The sequence below is a fragment of the Xiphias gladius genome, chromosome 10 (genome assembly GCF_016859285.1).
Source record: "Xiphias gladius isolate SHS-SW01 ecotype Sanya breed wild chromosome 10, ASM1685928v1, whole genome shotgun sequence".
In the NCBI taxonomy this organism is placed as follows: domain Eukaryota; kingdom Metazoa; phylum Chordata; class Actinopteri; order Istiophoriformes; family Xiphiidae; genus Xiphias; species Xiphias gladius.
In genome coordinates, this window is record NC_053409.1 from 14,050,648 (window position 1) to 14,068,038 (window position 17,391).

The window sequence follows — 17,391 nt, forward strand, 5'->3', positions numbered from 1 at the left end:
GATTTGTGAGGTCCTCTGTTCCCTTCTGGTTCCTCCCCGAGCCTCTGGTGTTGCTTATTGTTTCTTGCTTTGATGTGTTAAAAAAAAGATTCTCATTTGACACTATTGATCAACATGTAAATTAATTAAGGTGGTGGTCCGTTTCAGATATCTACTGATGGTTCTCAGGATCCAGTTTTTGCTATGTTGCGAGCCTTGGGATTCCACAAGGCATCTCCTGTGTTCACGGGAGACTTGACGGCAGTCCTGTGGGCCATGTGGTGGACGGAGGAGACCAGACAAAAAAATCCCGTCCCCTCAGATTCTGCTGCTGCTGCCTTGTTTGCTCTTAAAAATTGGACATCAAGGGCTCAACCCTGACCTGATCCTGTAGATCGTGTGTCGGTTTATACGGAACAGAGAAGACGGGATGTAGTGTTGAGTCTCTTGCAAGGGAAAAATGCAGATTTAAAGGCCTGAATGCTTCAGCATCATCGAGGAGTCTTTTAAGCAATGAGTGGCAAAAGGAGTGGAAGGAAGAAAAGAGGGGGAGGCTTTATTTTTCTTAGCGAGACACAGGGAAAAGGAAAAGGTTATATTTCAGCTCTAAAAGAAGAGATGAAGTCATCATGGCCGGGTTACGACTAGGTCATTGTGGCCTAGCAAACTGTTTGAAATTTGCAGGAAAGCATGCGGATGGTTTATGTTCATGTGGGAGTCCAGAAACTCCGTCTTGCCTACAGAGTTGAAAGGGAACAACTGTTTAAAGAGCTGTCTGATTTGGGAGTTTATTGCTTTTCAACGAAGTCGTCCTCTTTTTGGGAGTAACTATCGGCTGGTTAGGACGGCTGTTTTGAACTTTTTGCGTTATACTGGTTTATACTCTAAGAGTACGAACTGTAACGACTCATTTTGTTTCGTAACGCTGGGGGGCAGCATTACGCTTCGTAGCGCACAGCCTGCCGGACCCGCATTCGAAGAAGAAGATAAACATGGCGGAGGTCAGGCAACGATTTGGCAAGGGAGCGTACGACTTTGCGCACAAAATATACAACCGTCAACTCCTGGAAAGTCCCAATAAGCCGGTTAAAGCTGCAGCACAGGCGTCGCATCTGTCGGCCGGGTTTCTGCCGGGTGGCATTAAAAGGGGCGACCTGTACGGAGCTGAAAATGCTGCGGACAGAGTGACCGTTGGAGCTTCACGGGACAGTTACACAAGGGTAACGCCGGTGCTCGGTGCTCTTACTGACATGTGGGAAAGGGGAAATGTTGTTGAATATTACTGTTATCGCAGACGTAGAGAGTATTCACTTTTTAACAAGACCCGGGTTCAAATTATAGAGAGAAACCTCCCTCGGTGCCGGACTAACGCCAAGTTTCGGAGGACTTTCTGCACCTCCAGCCCCTACAGTCGGCGTTTGTGTTGGGGACACGGGCAGTTTGTGTTTATCCGGGATTACGGAGGCAACGGGACCCGATCTGAGCCCCTGTACAAAACCAAAACAGGCTATTATGAAATACTGGAGGTTTTACCTACCGCCACTCACGCCCAGATAAAAACAGCCTACTACAAGCAGTCCTTCGTCTACCACCCGGACCGGAACGCCGGCACGGAGGAGGCCACTGTCCGCTTCTCTGAGATCAGCGAGGCCTACACGGTGCTGGGGAACAAGGCACTGAGGAAGAAGTACGACCGGGGGCTGCTCAGCCAGTCAGACCTCACTGCAAACGCCAGACCCGCCGCCAAGGACAGAACCGGGAGCCCCGCGAAACAGCAGGCCGAGAGCCGTCGGTCTGTCGTGGGCGTGGACACCGGAGGAGGCGTCTTTGACTTCGACAAGTTCTTCAAGTCGCACTACAACGAGCAGCTGCAGAGACAGAGGGACATCCGAGTCCGCAAAGAGGAGCGGCAGAAGGAGAAACAGGAGGCGATGGGCGAGAGGAGGCTTGGCAGGATGATGGAGCTTTGCGTCGGGGTGATGTTGCTGATGGCTGCCGGTATAATGATCAGCTTAAAACGCGGGTGAGGGAGGAGGTTGTAGTGTGAGGGACTGTTGCCCTAGCTAGGATTACTGGACACGGACATACATTGACTGTGGGACCCTTGAATTGCCATCGACTTTCACACTTGTGACTTCTGTTAAGCTTAAGCCCCTCGCTATCACCTCTCTGTGGAAGGAGACATGAAACACCATCATCTTTTGGTTCAAGGCGACACAGTGCAGTTTTCTATAGATCACATTGTCCTCCTGCAAGCTGCTAACCAAAGACTAAAGAGGTATATATGCATAGAGCTGTAACAGGTCATCTCCAGAAAATGAATTGGAATCTAGATTGATAATCAGTTTTCCTGTCACAAGTCTCTTTTTTTCAAGAACAAATGCCAAACAAATGTGAGAATTTGCTGCCTTTTTTTGTCCTGTGATATTAAACCGAATGTTGTTGGGTTTTGGACTATTGGTTGAAGAAAACAGGCGATTAGATTATGTTACTTCATGATTATTTGGCCTTTTTTAGACCAAATGATCAATCAGTACTAACAATAATGTATAATTACAGACCTATACTACTTCTTATTTTGTGTGAATACAGTATTCATTACTTTTTCTGTAAAGCAAATAGTTTAACGGAAAGAAATCACTGTCACCTGTTGCACTGTTTTTTTTTTTTTTGCTTGATCCAGTCTTTGTCACTCAGTCTGTAAGTCACACAGTCAGCGTGACACTCAGCAGTAATTCCCCACTGTGCCAAGCATGTTGTAAACATGTTGCCACATGCTGATAGAGGAAGATTCAGTGGTTCATTTACAACCTGGTAGTCCTATGGTTCAACTCCGTTGGCTTTTATAAAGTCTTCTGTCTAGTAGATCTCTTTAATTTTAATGGTGACGGAAGTTTTGATGAGGGTTTATTGCTATTTATGAAATATTTGTAACAATGGAAGGGATATCGGATCAGTCATGTCTTGAGAGCCCATTAAACAGCATAAGCTTACAGTTCCTGAATGCCCCTAAGTTAAGACTGTGCCTTGGATGATATTTATTGTTGGTTTTATTGTCCAGATATTTGACGAATAAATTCTGATTAGCTCCCGTCAGAGCAAAGTGAAATAAATGTCAAGTCTTTCCTTTTTGTTGACATGTATCACGATCTTTAGTCATTAAGACCCACAATGATTTAAAACATGAAAATAACGACCAACCAAATTTTTAAGAGCCAACAAAATTACGGACTCATTTTTAACTGACATTCCTGTTTAAACATCATACAATGAACACTGATATTTAGTGCATTTAGAAATTCACAGTTCACATCACAGTTAAAAGTAGACACAAGTCAGCCCTACCAGTTCACATTAGAAACTAACTCATGTGAAACAAAAGCTACAGTGCATCTACACACAAATACAGTTAACTTATTAAATATATTACAAATAAAAGTACTTGCATAACAAAAAACAAAACTAAAATCTATATAAATAAATCCGATCTACCTACAGTAGCTTATTTATTTCCTTCTCTTACATGGTAGCTCTATGGTCACAGGTCATAAACTCTCCATAATGTTCCATCAATTAGTAATGGGCCAATCTAGTCTTTTAGGATTGAATTCAGAAGGTGGGAGTGGGATTGGCTGTCGAGGCCTTTAATTACACCAAACCAGACCGGGAAAGTGCCTAATGATTTGGATCTAATGGATAAAACATATATAGGTCAATCCGCTGCATTGTGCCTGATTTGTTTTGTCAAAAGAATGAGCTAAAACTATAGATCCTGGTAGTGTAGAAGCATGGATGAGAGTAATCTATCAGATAGACAAGTCACTGTGATCCTTAGGAGCACACGTTACTCAGTGTTTAGCACACAAATACAAGCTGCTTGTTAACTTTTAACACAGAATTTGTACAAGTTCTCTTTGTTTTTGTATCTGTGATAAGCGAGTCTGGGAAACTGTCTAGCTGGTTCTGAAAACGTCTGCAGACTGGCGGTCGCGTGTCTGTTCTCAGATGACCGGGTTGAGGGCGTCATAGAGCCGCTGCACCGCCAGCTCCACCATCTCTCTCAGAGAGTCGTCCTCCGTGCATTCATCCTCGTAGCACACCGACTGCGGAGGGAAGAGAACGTCGGTGAGAAATAGTAAAAAACTACTGCACCAAATACATTATTCTGTGTCTTAGTGTGTCAGGCTGAAAGCTTCTACCCTCGTTTCCAAGCAAATGTGAACCGTCTTCCCATCTACTGTCACAGAGATGTTTTTACCATCATTGAAATCCACGCATTCTTCTCCAAACATGTCCCTAAAGACAGAGAAGGGACAAATAAAGACTAGAACTCAATGTTAACAAAAGAACTGCATATCTGAGGAATTTAATATCTCCAAGATTTTCATATTATGCTCTAACAAAGTTTCCCATTTATTCAATGTTATAAACAAGTTAGTACAGATGTATTGTAAAACTTACTGCAGCATGACTTCTAGTCGGGTTTGGAAGACATCCATGTCCATAATGGCACTCTGGGTCTCCATGACTGTTAATGGAAAAACAGTGAATCACTGGATTTCAGAAAACCATACTCCGTAGCATTAACCAGAAACAATACATTACACTTTTTAAGTGACAGTAAAACAGGAAATAGGTTGACACAATTCCCGCAGTTAATGAAAACATTCAAAACTACAAGCATGGACAGATGTTCGTAGGTGAACAAACTGACCTCTCTGAGCCTTTGGGTTCGACTGGACCTCCAGCACTACAGTGGTGACAGCATCAGCGTACATGTCATTCAGAGGGTTAGCTATCCACTAAAAGAGGAGAAAAACAGTGTGAGGGAACCAGCAGGGAGCGAGAATGACCAGATTCCCTGTGCTGGACTCAACATGAATTTCTGTGAACACCACTGAATACATAAGATGACACACTCTAGGGCTAGACTGTAAACGCTTTACATCAGACAGGATGAAAAGGAGACTGGGTCGGTCTGAACAGAGCAGATCTGTCCTGCACCAGACTAAGCAGGACAACCTGTAGTTGAAGTGTTCCGACCGCTCACCTCCAGCAGCACCATGCCGACCTCGTGGGTCAGAATGATATTTTTAAAGAGCTTCAAAGTGTTCTTCTCAGTTCCATCCAGCTCTTCCACGTCACCTGACCCAGAGAAAAAGACAGTCAACATTGGGCTGAACTCACATTTAGTGACGCTGAAAAAAGTTCATCGTGTGCTAACATGGCAGGTCTTACCAGTGAGGTTCCTCAGATGGCAGACGAGCAGCGAGTAAGGTCCAGTGAAGGGGATGGCCTGGGTCTGTTTCACTGTGCTCATGGACAGCTCTGTGTATGCTGCAAAACAGACGAATCAGCTCGCAAAATTACATTCTTGATACATTTTCTTATTGTTTCATTCTTTTTTTCAGTCAGTGCTCAACCAGGAAAAAACTGGAACCACCTCTGTGAGGTTTAGATTCCCAGAGCCCTGATAGAGAGCCGTCCTCGACTGCTACCAGTGTTCAGGTGGTCCTGTGCCTCAGGTTGGAGAATTTGGGAGACATGAATGTTACTTACTGGACAGGTCAGAAGGATTGAGGATGTGGTAGTTGAAGTTCTTCTTCACCAGTATGCCTGACACCCTCTGACCCTGAGCGCACTTCTTATCAGCCAGAGAGCCCATCACCTGAGAGAGGGAACAGAGTTAAGTTAGACGCTCTGTGTCATTTTCAAGAGTGGATTTATGTAAACACGTATAAGGACGATAGCAGTGTCATCTAATGCATGTAATAATCATGGCTTTGCAGCAATTTTAAGTCAGAAGGAGCACATAGTTGCTTAAAGCCATAAAAAGATAATTGAAAGCCTTTATCGAGAGAAAAATTAGACAGAGACAGACAGGCAGTTTGGTGACCTTGGCCAGTTTCTCTCCTCTGAAGTTGAGGGTGACAGCCTCCGTGTTGCGAGGGTTGTGGACCTCAATGTGAACCTGGTCATTGTCCTCGTACTCCCTGATCAGCGCAGCCTTCAGACGAGCCATCTCATTCTGCTCCCCATGGACCAGGATCTGAGAATAAACATGCAGACCTCAATTTACAGTCAAGAAAGCTTAAAGTATTTATATTTACAGCTGAAAATATGACGGTTACAGAGAGCTGAGAATTTTACAAAAAACTTTTTTTTTTTTTTCCTGGCTACCACGTGTGGTGGTTTGAGCGCCCTGATGAACTCGCTGGTCTGCTGGTAGTCTGTGTGGGCAGAGAAGGAGATGTAGTCCACTGACATCTTCAGCTGCAGCTTCTGTCCCGACATGGTGGTGATCTCTTCCGGCTCAGACATGATGTGCTGCAGGGAGCACACGACAACACAATAAGCTGCTGTTATTAACCCCAAATAACACGTCGCCCTTTCACTCTACTGCCCTGGTGCGCTCTGACCTTGGCCAGTGTGCCCTCCACACAGTATCCGGCGATGATGACTCCGTTCCTCTTATCGGTACACCAGCTTTCAAAGAGCTCTCTGGAGAGCCCGCTCTGCATCATACCTGGAGACGCCATCACCACACTGGGACCGATGTCGTCAAAATGATCCATGCTCTGGGAAGAACACGGTTACAGTTCTTCAGCAGCTTTCAGACTAAAGATATACAGTAACAGTCTGGGCGTCTGTATACGTAGAGCTCTCTACCTTGAGGTTGCTGATGTGCTTGAAGACAAAAGGGTTGTTGATATTTATGGCCTTGCGGATCTTGTCGTTCATTGCGTTGACGTAGGTCTGGTACACAGCCATGCACTTCTTGGCCAGGGACGAAGCGTAGTAGATGGGGATGTCATGAAGCTCTGGGTGGTTTTGCCAATACTCATCTAGAGGGGAACATAGAACACAACCTCACAGATGTTCTGACAGATAAATAATGAATGAGGATGCAAAAGACAAAACTAACTTTAAAAATATGTGAAATACAACAAGGGTCAAGACTCTCTAATGAACATGTTGCTCTCACCTAAGATGAGAAGCAGTTCTTGGGCCCGTCCCAAGGCGAACACAGGGATTAAACAGCGACCTTCTCTGTTGACAATGTCATGGACTGTGTTACAGAACCGAGCTTCACGTTCCTCCCTCTTTTCATGGATGTGGGTCCCGTAAGTTGACTCCTGCAGACATAAAAATAACAGCATTTGCCCTGTGTTGGCTCACCTCAAGATCCTTTAAAAAGAGTGTTTAATGGAAATTTTGAAATTTAAGCATGATGCATTTATCGCGTACTATGATTAAGATGTCGGGTTTGACGCTGGGGATCTCAGCTGCCATCAGATGCCTGTCTTCTTGTCGGGAGAAGTCTCCCGTGTACAGCAGCTTTAAAGGGAAAAATTAGATTGTATCTCAGCAAATCACAGCAAGCACAAGAACGAAGACAGATAACACACATGTTAACTGAACTAGTTTCTACACAGAAACAGAAAATAAAACAAACCGGGATGTCCTGTGATTGTTGTTGTTGTTACCTTGACTCCAGCTATTTCAATCATGAACATGGCGGCTCCCAGCACATGACCAGCGTGGTAACACCAGAACTTGATTCCGGCAACCTCTTTGACCTCGTGGAAGTTAATGGTCTCAATCTTATCCATGCTCTCCTCCAGGTCTGTCTCCGTGTACAGCATGTCATCTGCAGAAATGTTGCTGCAATACATGAAACAATTAAGTTACATTATAACTGAGCCGAGTAGCGTGTTTCCCGATGGGATAAGCGCTTCTGCTCCTACCTGACTTTGACATAGTCTGACAGTAGCCAGCGGTAGATGGCCTTGGTGGCGTGGGTCATGAACGTCCTGCCTTTAAAGCTGGTCTTCTGGAGGAACCAGGGCAGAGCTCCACAGTGATCCAGGTGGAAACTAATAAGAAGATACAAACATCAACATCAAATGACGCGTCCCTGTTCCAGAATATGATCAAAGTAACTTAATTTGACCAACAAAGAAGAACTTGGCTCTGTGATAGTGGTGCAGGAAAATACCAACACATCATCTACAATTAATTTAAAATACAGTGCAAAACATAAAAGAGAGCAGGCGAGACTCACTGGCTGATGAGCAGCAGATCTATTTCAGCTGGGTCGATCAAGTCTATGTAGGGGAGAGCGTCCATTCCCTCCAAGCCAGGGTGGATGCCACAGTCCAGCTGTAAAAACACAAAAATACTACTTTATTTATTTTGCCCAGCATAATCTGCTCACCGAGAATAAAGCTTTCCAGACCGTTCTGTGAGTATAAAATCAACACATGACACAATAAAATAGCTAAAAAATATAAAATAATAGCATCGGCCTGCACAAGGTAAGTACTGTATAAAAACTGCATGTCGTGCTCCAACAAACAGACCATCATCTTATAGTTACTGCTTTTCCATAACTTGATTGAAATAATGTCTGCATATATATTTGTTACATTTTAAAAACTTCAATGTAGAATCAGGTGCATATACATTTTGTCTGTTTAAAGTCAAACAGCAGCATACAATTAGAACTTAAAAACTTTCTTTTTAATCAATTGTTTAGTCTTTGAAACCCAAACCCATAAATATTCAGTTTATAATGATATAGGCAAAAAAAAAAAGCAGCGAATCCTCTCATTTGAGAGGCTGAAATCAGAGAATGTTTGGCATTTTGTCAGTCTTTTTGCTAGAAAAATGACAGAAATTAAAACAGGAAACGATTATTCGATTTTCAATATAGCTGCAATTTGCCGACTAACCGATTAATCTACTAATCGCTTCAATTCTAAACCAGAGTCAGGACGAAAAACATTTACCATAATTTTCCTCCCTTTGAACTCCAGGATGATGCATGACCTTCCGACCTCCTGACCAGCACCTCTGTACACGATACAAATAATACATTTATTTGTTGCTATCGTGGTTCCATACAGAAACAGCGGCCCAAAATATTCATAATCAATTAATAATATAAAAAAATACAAATCAACTCACAGCGGACGAATAAGAAGCTGGTCACTCTCCTCAGCGGGGACAATCACCTCCACTTTGCGTTTCGTAGCCATGTGTGCTGAATTTAGCAGCTACATTTGAGGACGTTGAAATAAATAAATAAATTCAGCCATAGCGGGACTGTGTTTGCTGAATGAATGAGACCGAGGACGGCACACTTCCGGAGGTGTGCCAAAACACCGCCGACTAGAATCAGGAGCGTTGACAAAAGTTCCGGGTCAGACGTCGGTCTGTCTTTGCTGTAACGAATTCACACGACTGAAAAAACTAAGTGTTAAAGGGGATATTGCCGTTAGAAATATAAAAAAAGTACTTGGTATTATCCTACACTTGAGAATATATATTAGCCACATGCTAGTCGGCTCGATATTAAACTTTGGAGCTACCTTTTTTTTTTCTTTTTCGGGTTGAACATTTCGTTGCGTCGCCTTTAAGATGTGTTGGGTGTAGGCTGTGAAACTCAAGGCGACGCTGCGGAATCAAACCGTAGGTAAACAGACAGCGCGTTTGGAGAAAACTAACGCTCAACGGAACGCTGAGACACGCCGGCCACGGCCCAAGCGGGAGCGCTGGAAGTTTCGCAGCCGACCGTCCCAACGCGTTTGTGTTCCGCTGACGCCCCCCCCCACCACCACCACCACCACCCCCGGGAGAAAGTCGTCGGTTTTCAACTGGAGTGTGACAGTGAGTGCGGTGGGGGACATTTAAGGTGGAGTAGGACGGGTTGCCTTTTTCTTTCAGGGGATGTAAGTTGCAGTACATAGTCAGTAGCGACGTTTTTCTGCCGAGCGCGTGTTTCAGCTGCCCAGGTACGTGATCGAACGCTACCTGTTGATTCTGGTGTATGGTCCGTCTGTGGTCTATTTATAGCATAGGGGCTCCGGTGTCATTTTCTTATGCGCAACCCCCAACCCCTCACCCCAGTACGGGACACGGATCCACGGTGCAGATCCGCCCTCCATCACTGTGAGCCCTCCTGCGGTGCTATTACTCTGACACGATGGAGGTTGAAGACGTTGAACAGTGGCAGGTGCAACAGATGGACTGGTTCCCAGTTTACCTGGGGCCCCTCTTTGACTCCATTTGCAGTTAATCCTGCTTACTCTCTCAATAAACAACAGTCTTAAAAATGAGCAGCATTTGAACAAACTCCACTTATAAAATGTCAGTATTTAACTCAATATTATAAGCAGCAGATAGGTACCATTTATTAGTGTTACATTGTTAAGGTGATATTCAGTTATCTTACCCACCCTGATGTTTTCCAGCCGTCTCCAGCTGTTGAATGGGGAACTAGGGAAATGGTCAAAACAAGTAACAAGGCAAAATCATGAAACATTTGCACAATTAAAGTATGGTAAATTGAAACTGAAAGTGAAACAGGCCTTGGATTTTAGATTTTTTTGACACGACTTATACTCAGCGTCTTAAAAAGCATTTATGTGTTCGGGCAGCACTGTTTCCGAAATATTGACATCAGATCTCACCAGGAAATCTCAAAAGCCATTGGATTCCCACTTCTAAGTTTGTTAACATCCACGGCAACAGATCACAGGATAAATGAGCTTTCTCACACCAGCTCTGGACTGGAGGAAGGCTGGTCTTCAGTACGATGCACTTGACTACTGGAATGAACTGCAAAACAGCCTGGAGTTAGAGACACTCGCTTCTTTCTGGGACTCTACTCGCTGATATTTTTTAATCATATTTGTGGTTTATTTGAATTAGGATTTCTCTGTGTGTGTGATGAGAGCTTTCTGTGGCTGAAATGTCTTGTGTTTGTTCTCAGATCTCTCCTGTAGAAGAGATGATCCCCCGTAAGACTTCTGGAAAAATAAAGCTTAACTACCACTCTTAATTTATGTAATGTGAATGGCTGTGCTGCTGCCACAGAAAGAATTGGAACATGCAAAGGATAACTAGAAAAATATTATATAGCTCAAGGTCTACACTCTCACGTAGCCATCATTAAAAATTTAGACGACGCTATGCTCTGCATTCAATAATTCATCATCTCTGTTGAGACTTGAGAAGGCAGGGCCGTCTTGTGTTGAACACTGTGGTCTGTGACGATCCAGATCGGCGGGGCTGGAGGGCTGGATGCTGTCGTCATGGTGAAGGATGTTCCGGAAAGTCAAAAAGCGCCACAGCAGCAGCAGCTCGCAGAGCAGTGAGATCAGCACCAAAAGCAAGGTACAGTAAACACACACACACACACACCCAGAATCAGTCTTCTTATTAGATTCGGCTAACACCATGTCATGTTTTGGTCTCTCTGTAGTCTGTGGACTCCAGTTTGGGAGGGCTGTCCAGATCGAGCACCGTCGCCAGCCTCGATACAGACTCCACCAAGAGCTCAGGTCAGTCAACACGTTGAACCTGCATCTCCCCTTCTCCCTCCGTTATTCCTTTTTCTTTCTCAACCAACTGACTCTTTGACACATGGCCCATCAGGTAACAGTACATCTGATACATGTGCCGAGTTCCGGGTGAAGTATGTGGGAGCCATTGAGAAGTTACAGTTTAACATGAGCAAGACCCTCCAGGAGCCTCTGGACCTCATCAACTATATTGATGCTGCTCAGGTAAGACGCTGGAGAGGGACAGGCGCAGCCGTCAAGTGGCAGTGACAGCTTTCGGAGAGAGAGAAGACGCTATAAAGATTCTGCTCCTTTTTCACAGCAAGACGGAAAGCTGCCCTTCGTGCCTGGAGACGAGGACATGATTCTGGGAGTGTCCAAGTACGGCGTCAAAGTGGCCTCACTGGACCAGTGTGTGAGTAGCAGGGCAATAGGAAAGTGAGATACTGTACTTGAAATTGAATGCTCATCGATTAGACTCTGTTGTATTGCTGGCTCATCGATGTAGCCGAGCAGCATGGTTTCTGAAATTCAGCATCAGTTAATGTTTTTGACATGCACAGAGCTGCTGACTCAAGTATTTCAGCAATTCCCCCGATGTTCCCTCCACTTTATGGGAACTAATGCAGTGTGAGCTGAATTTTCTATATCTTTGGTGCAGTGCTACGCTGAACGATTAGTATCAATACAGATTTACATCTGAAACCACATTAATGGAGGATGAGTACTTCTCTTGAACACATGGCACCATGTAAGAAATGCATGCTTGATCTGATGAGTCGGTAATAAAGTGCTTCCCCCGGCCAGGATGTGCTGCATCGCCACCCTCTGTACCTGATAGTGCGTATGCTGTGTTACGATGATGGCCTCGGTGCAGGGAAGAACCTCCTGGCTCTCAAAACCACTGATCCACAACAAGAAGAGTGCAGCATCTGGGTGTACCAGTGCAGCAGCTCAGTGAGTGTGACAAAGTACAAAATGAAACAGTTGGCTGGATTTTTTTTTTGTTTGTTTGTGGTATTAAGAATTAAAAATAAAGATTTGCAGTATTTTTAAAAAATCTACATATCTATATTTTCATTTCCATGTGTGTTATCTCTCTGAACAGGAGCAGGCTCAGTCCATCTGCAAAGTGCTGTCGGCTTCTTTTGACTGCGCTCTGACATCCGACAAGTCTTGAGGCCAGCGAGATGGACAGGAGCTGAGATCTGTCTCGAGGAGAAGTAAAACAACTGCAAACATAGCAACAGCTAATAAGAAAACCCCCACAGCTACAATGTGATTGCCAAAAAACTGTAACCATTTCCCCCCAACTGCTCTTTGCTCTTTTAGGGCAAATCTGCTCTGCTGTTCTGTGTTAGTTTGCAGGAAGACATGATACAAGCCTGTGTCTTGACTGCAAAGTCTCGTCTTGCCCAGCATGTGTTAGGTAAAGTCACCTTCCCACCATTCTCCATTTGAGACCGAACTACTGTGAATTTGTCCGAATCATTTCCCCTTGGAATTGGTTTCCTTTACCTCACTTGTTTCCTTGACCTTTCAAAATGAAGTAAAGAGCATAAAGTAAAGTTTGAAAAGGAGGGAAATGGTTGCATGAACAAAACAAAACAACTTTGGAATACAGCGCACGGTGTAAATGAATCCTATTTAATATAAATTATGGTACAAAGTGGCACATCATGTTGTAACCCATCTCCACCCAGCTGTGTCCGCATATGGTCATTCATGGGAGACATTAGTCAGTGGAGAAACTCCACGGTACGCAGATTTGACGACATGCACACGGTTTGGTTCTCTTCATGTGGTCTTTGTGTGTTTTGTTTTTTGAACAACAGTATTGGTATAATAGCAGTCACTGTTTGACTGGAAGGAGCGTTACAAAAAGGCTTTAACTTTGCCCCACAGCTTATGATGTTTTGTCACGTGTATGAGAAGAATCTTACTTTTTTTCTTAATATGTGGGATTTACCCACTTTTAATGGCTGTTTTGACTTTATTGTCTCGTTAAAAATTCTTTACATTGCAAATTTCTTGGTACCAAAAGCTTGATGTATTTTATGATTTGTTTAGTCCTTGTTTTGACGTAGTGATTAAATATGCATTCAGTTCATTAGATTTGCTGACATAAGAGAAATCCTAGTCGGTGCTAAGTAGCATTAGAGAGATTTTGGAGGAGAAAAAGCATGTTTACATTTGTGGCACTAACTTGACTTCGCCTTGTACATAAGAGTAAGCAATGGCTTCTCCCTGTCCTCCTTTTCACCTTAGTCCAGTTAAGACTGGGCTTAAAAATGTGTGACAGTAAGGTAATCAAAGAATCTGACCTGGTACAATAAAGGAGAGGAAGAGTTTTGTTTTTGATAAGTATTTTACTAATTAAAGTGTAATTTCTCTCATTTTTATGTCAGAGTCATCTTTACTGTCGAATGCGTCTTTTTTTTGTCTATTATTTTTTTCTGTCTATTAATCATGAATTGCTGCAGTTTTTGCCTCAGTGGTAGGTGGTAATTTTTTTTTTCTTTTTTTACATATATTTTCTCCCCAAACCATAGCACAATGCACGTTTTCTCACTTCAGTGCATTCTGAAACATTGCCCATCAGAGGGAGCTCTCGCATCATCTGACTTTTAGTTTGACAAGAATCAAACCGGTGAAATTGTATTGTATTATTAAAATGCAGGTCAGTAGCTTGAACAGTAGTTTTGTGCATAAAGGTCTTAAGACTGAAATATTCCCCCGAAAGTAAACCCTTGATGTGCTGCCAGCAATAATTTAGTAAAAGTAGGAATCGTTATTTGCACAAATGGATCACAAACTCCCTTAATACTCTTAAGAAACAGACCAAAGCCTTTTATTATTACATATTTTATTATTCCAGTTTCATTTTCCCATTTTCTTACACAATAGAGTTAAGAGTTGATGCGGTGATCCACAGACAGTTAATGAGAATGAACTGAGTTTATTTTCCCAGCAGTGTGTGTGTATGTATGAAAACGTATTTGTGTTTTTGGCGCACACACACACACACACACACACACACACACAGAGGTCCGGCTGAGGTCGTATCTGTAACTGCTCATCACCACAGTGCATTAAAAGACATTTACTGCCCAAGTTAACTCTGCTCTTTACTCTTATACATTTAAATATCAACAAAACAAAACCAAATCTATTTACATGAATAGATTATTAAATCTTCCTGTTTCCAGTGAGTTAATATTAAAGACGAAGAGAATGTATCGGCTGTGATTCGCATGCTTCTCTTCTTGTCATTCACAAATCCATGGAAGGCTCTGGTTTCAGGTTAGATGCCTCAATATCAACATTATGAACAGAAAGAAAGTTGCTCTGCAACCAAAATGAAGTTAATTACATTGTTTGTTTTATATTTATTTCATAACACTATAGATAAACTCATCTTTCTACATAATGGAACCCCAGAAAATGTACAAATATGAGAGGCTTAAGCTGTAGGAAGGGTGTTCTCTCTATGTCTGGTTGTATAGAGAGATAGAGACTTAATTTAGCTCCTTTGTGAACAGAAAAATAAACAGCCTGTCAGAGTGTGAGTGCTCTAAAAGGCAAGAGTGAGCAACAAAAGTCACAGCTAACTCCTGCTTTTCGTCACATTCCTACACTTTTTTTTTTTTTTTTTAATTTCCTCTTACTTCAATATCCTGTCATTCTCAGCTTATTCCCGGCAGACGAGACATGCACACACACACACACACACACACACACACACAAACACACACTTCCTATTCCTCTAATAAGGCAGATGACAGGTGAAGACAGCCTGAGGTGTCAGACTCGCCGATAAAGGTAATTACCGGCTGCTGCAGCTCCAGTCAGTCTCATCATTTGACCTAAAACAGCACGGGAGGAAGAACTGGATTGTTGCTGTTGAATAGTATCCTAAAATAGTACAGGCGGAAGCGTGTGTGGAAAAAGCATTCGTGGAAGATGCACAGCGTAGAATTCGCTTTCAGCTCTACTATTCTACACACACGGGAGAAAGTGGGTTCTCCCAGGTGTGTGGAGTTGGAGGCTGTTTTTACACGCAGCATCCCTCTTGCGATGCCACTCGTCCTTTGAAACGGGGACAGGGAGGCGCTCACTTGGGTGCAGCTTCTAGCATATTCTGGGGTTAACTTAGCACCATCAGACAAACCTCCACGCGGGAGGGTTACTATAGAGTTGAAAACAGTTGCACCTAGAAGCAGGTAGACTTTTAAGGATCGCTCATGCACAGAGGTGGAATGTAAGCATGTTGACTATGTTCACTTTTACAGTTGTTAGTAAGTTAAAATACATTGCCGTAGTCTTTCAGTACTATCACTTTAGGGAGTGTTTGTACATTGCAGCTGAACAGAAAACGGGAGAAATGAATACTGTACATACAACCTTCATTATGTCACGTCATCTTACGTTGTAATAAGGATTAAGACAAGGAAAGTGCATTTATTGCGAGAGGTCATTCACTACAATCATTGTTTTTTTTTGTTTTTTTTAAATGTTAAGAGTCTGTGTCAGAAACATTAACAGCAAGCATTAAAATCACATACAGTCCCATGAGTCCTCCTTGACACCCAGACTTTCTGGCACAAGTCTGCCATGGTTGCCATGACGACAGCCACACACAGTTGCAGCCAAGGTGATGACACAGCAGCGACCACCTCAACGAGGACGCCGATGATGCCAGTGAAGATGATGATGATGAAGATGAAGATGATGATGTCGACAACAACCACTGGGACGATGGTGGATGTTCTGCTGGCCGACAGACACAGACGGGCAAAGGAGGGACGCTGCATCCAGGGACACTTTCTGAGACCCAGAGTGACCTTTCAGTCGGCGATGAAATGTACAAACGTAACCGGGAAGGCCCCTCTCCTCATGGGATCGCCTTCAATGTGGCCCAGCTGTGAGGAAGGAAGACAGAGGCGATGGTCAGAGGATGATAAAGGGCAGCTACAACCCAAAATACTGTGTATTCAGAGTGGTAGTCCATCTTAGCTATTTTGAGAGGGGTAATTTTACAAAGACACCAAAACATTTGACTACTCTCACCAAAGTTAGTAATCTAAAGACTATGCACATCACTAAAACACAAGGGACTGGCTAGAAAAAAATTCCAAATAATTGTGATTTTTGGTTGAAGGATTAAATACTGATTCTTGAAATTCCAAGATGAATTTTTGCATCGGAGTCTTTTCTCTGTGAATCTCTGTGTACTAAATGTTGTGTATAGGCTGTGATTACTAGTGATTATAAATGGTACAGTTAGGGATATATGTTGAGAAAAAATGTCTATATAGTGGAAACTGACGTATTACAACATGCTAAAAAAGGTTATTTTCAGTCACAAAGTAACACATATAACATCTGTTTATTTGTGGGAGAAAAATAGTACAAAATTTTGCATTTTTGGTATCTGTCTGATTTAAGTTAAATTTCAAGAATCAAATCAAAGTGAAACAAATTAGGGCTTTCTGAATCAAAACTGAATTCAATTTGGAGATCAGTTCCAACATCTGTCCCCACTAAACACCATCTAAAAAAGGACCACGTAGAGTGGACCTATTATAAGAGACTAAATCACAGCAACTATCTCAGTATTACATTTCAAAATGACATTCCTATATTATATTACCTTAAAAGTAGACAGTTCTTATTATGCCCATTTATGTCATTTTAAACATCTTCTATACCTGGGGGGAAAAAAAGCTAGGACATGTTTCTGCTCCAACAATGTTTGTACAAGGCTGAAAGTGAAACAGGACAAGCCACTGAAGAAAAAGAAAAAACACAATTTTAAACAATGGTGTTATCAAGTGTTGGTCCAGTGTGATCTGGGTACAACTGAAACCACATCAGAGTTAAAAATCACGTTATAAACACCGCTTCTACGAACAACGAAACATCCTTCTGTCATTTACGTTTATTCTGCACAAAATGTTGCACCTTGACTCATATAATGGGCCTGTTTACCAGGTGATAGACCAATTTAACCAACTCAATTTAACAGCTGTAGCGACTTCCTCCCCCGTTTGTGCTGCCTCAT

General features: G+C 42.9%; 4 protein-coding genes across 10 annotated transcripts in view; 2 read left to right on the forward strand and 2 right to left on the reverse strand.

The window, feature by feature from the left end:
- Positions 1 to 917: 917 nt before the first annotated feature.
- LOC120795171 (dnaJ homolog subfamily B member 12-like) lies at positions 918 to 3,098 on the forward strand. Its single transcript, XM_040136800.1, has one exon. The coding sequence runs from the start codon at positions 972 to 974 to the stop codon at positions 2,004 to 2,006; it is 1,035 nt and encodes a 344-aa protein (XP_039992734.1). The 5' UTR covers positions 918 to 971; the 3' UTR covers positions 2,007 to 3,098.
- Positions 3,097 to 9,217, reverse strand: LOC120795170 (cleavage and polyadenylation specificity factor subunit 3). Of its 2 annotated transcripts, none has more exons than XM_040136799.1 (18): positions 8,950 to 9,020; positions 8,772 to 8,835; positions 8,045 to 8,142; positions 7,728 to 7,856; positions 7,467 to 7,644; positions 7,228 to 7,317; positions 6,965 to 7,115; positions 6,649 to 6,824; positions 6,399 to 6,557; positions 6,160 to 6,306; positions 5,876 to 6,028; positions 5,539 to 5,647; positions 5,218 to 5,316; positions 5,030 to 5,124; positions 4,694 to 4,781; positions 4,441 to 4,507; positions 4,238 to 4,275; positions 3,097 to 4,082 (listed from the first exon to the last, which is right to left on the reverse strand). In XM_040136799.1, the coding sequence occupies exons 1-18, from the start codon at positions 9,018 to 9,020 to the stop codon at positions 4,063 to 4,065; spliced, it is 1,932 nt and encodes a 643-aa protein (XP_039992733.1). In that variant the 3' UTR covers positions 3,097 to 4,062. The 2 variants fall into 2 exon arrangements, with proteins under 2 accessions (XP_039992733.1, XP_039992732.1); XM_040136798.1 differs by having other exon boundaries at positions 3,101 to 4,082; positions 4,179 to 4,275; positions 8,950 to 9,217.
- Positions 8,112 to 12,633, forward strand: itgb1bp1 (integrin beta 1 binding protein 1). Of its 5 annotated transcripts, none has more exons than XM_040136803.1 (7): positions 8,112 to 8,224; positions 11,046 to 11,160; positions 11,249 to 11,327; positions 11,422 to 11,552; positions 11,650 to 11,742; positions 12,135 to 12,284; positions 12,436 to 12,633. In XM_040136803.1, exons 2-7 carry the CDS (start codon positions 11,089 to 11,091, stop codon positions 12,505 to 12,507), a joined length of 597 nt encoding a protein of 198 aa, XP_039992737.1. In that variant the 5' UTR covers positions 8,112 to 8,224; positions 11,046 to 11,088; the 3' UTR covers positions 12,508 to 12,633. The 5 variants fall into 5 exon arrangements, with proteins under 5 accessions (XP_039992737.1, XP_039992735.1, XP_039992739.1 ...); XM_040136801.1 differs by lacking the exon at positions 8,112 to 8,224 and adding an exon at positions 9,540 to 9,651; XM_040136805.1 differs by lacking the exon at positions 8,112 to 8,224 and adding an exon at positions 9,540 to 9,651 and having other exon boundaries at positions 12,169 to 12,284.
- Positions 12,634 to 14,914: 2,281 nt separating this feature from the next.
- The window catches only part of asap2a (ArfGAP with SH3 domain, ankyrin repeat and PH domain 2a), a 59,411-nt gene continuing 56,934 nt past the window's right edge, over positions 14,915 to 17,391 (reverse strand). For both annotated transcript variants that reach the window (XM_040137037.1, XM_040137036.1), the window contains exon 28: positions 14,915 to 16,249. In XM_040137037.1, the coding sequence (XP_039992971.1) occupies positions 16,175 to 16,249 (75 nt within the window). In that variant the 3' untranslated portion in view covers positions 14,915 to 16,174. The remainder of the gene's footprint in view (positions 16,250 to 17,391) is intronic.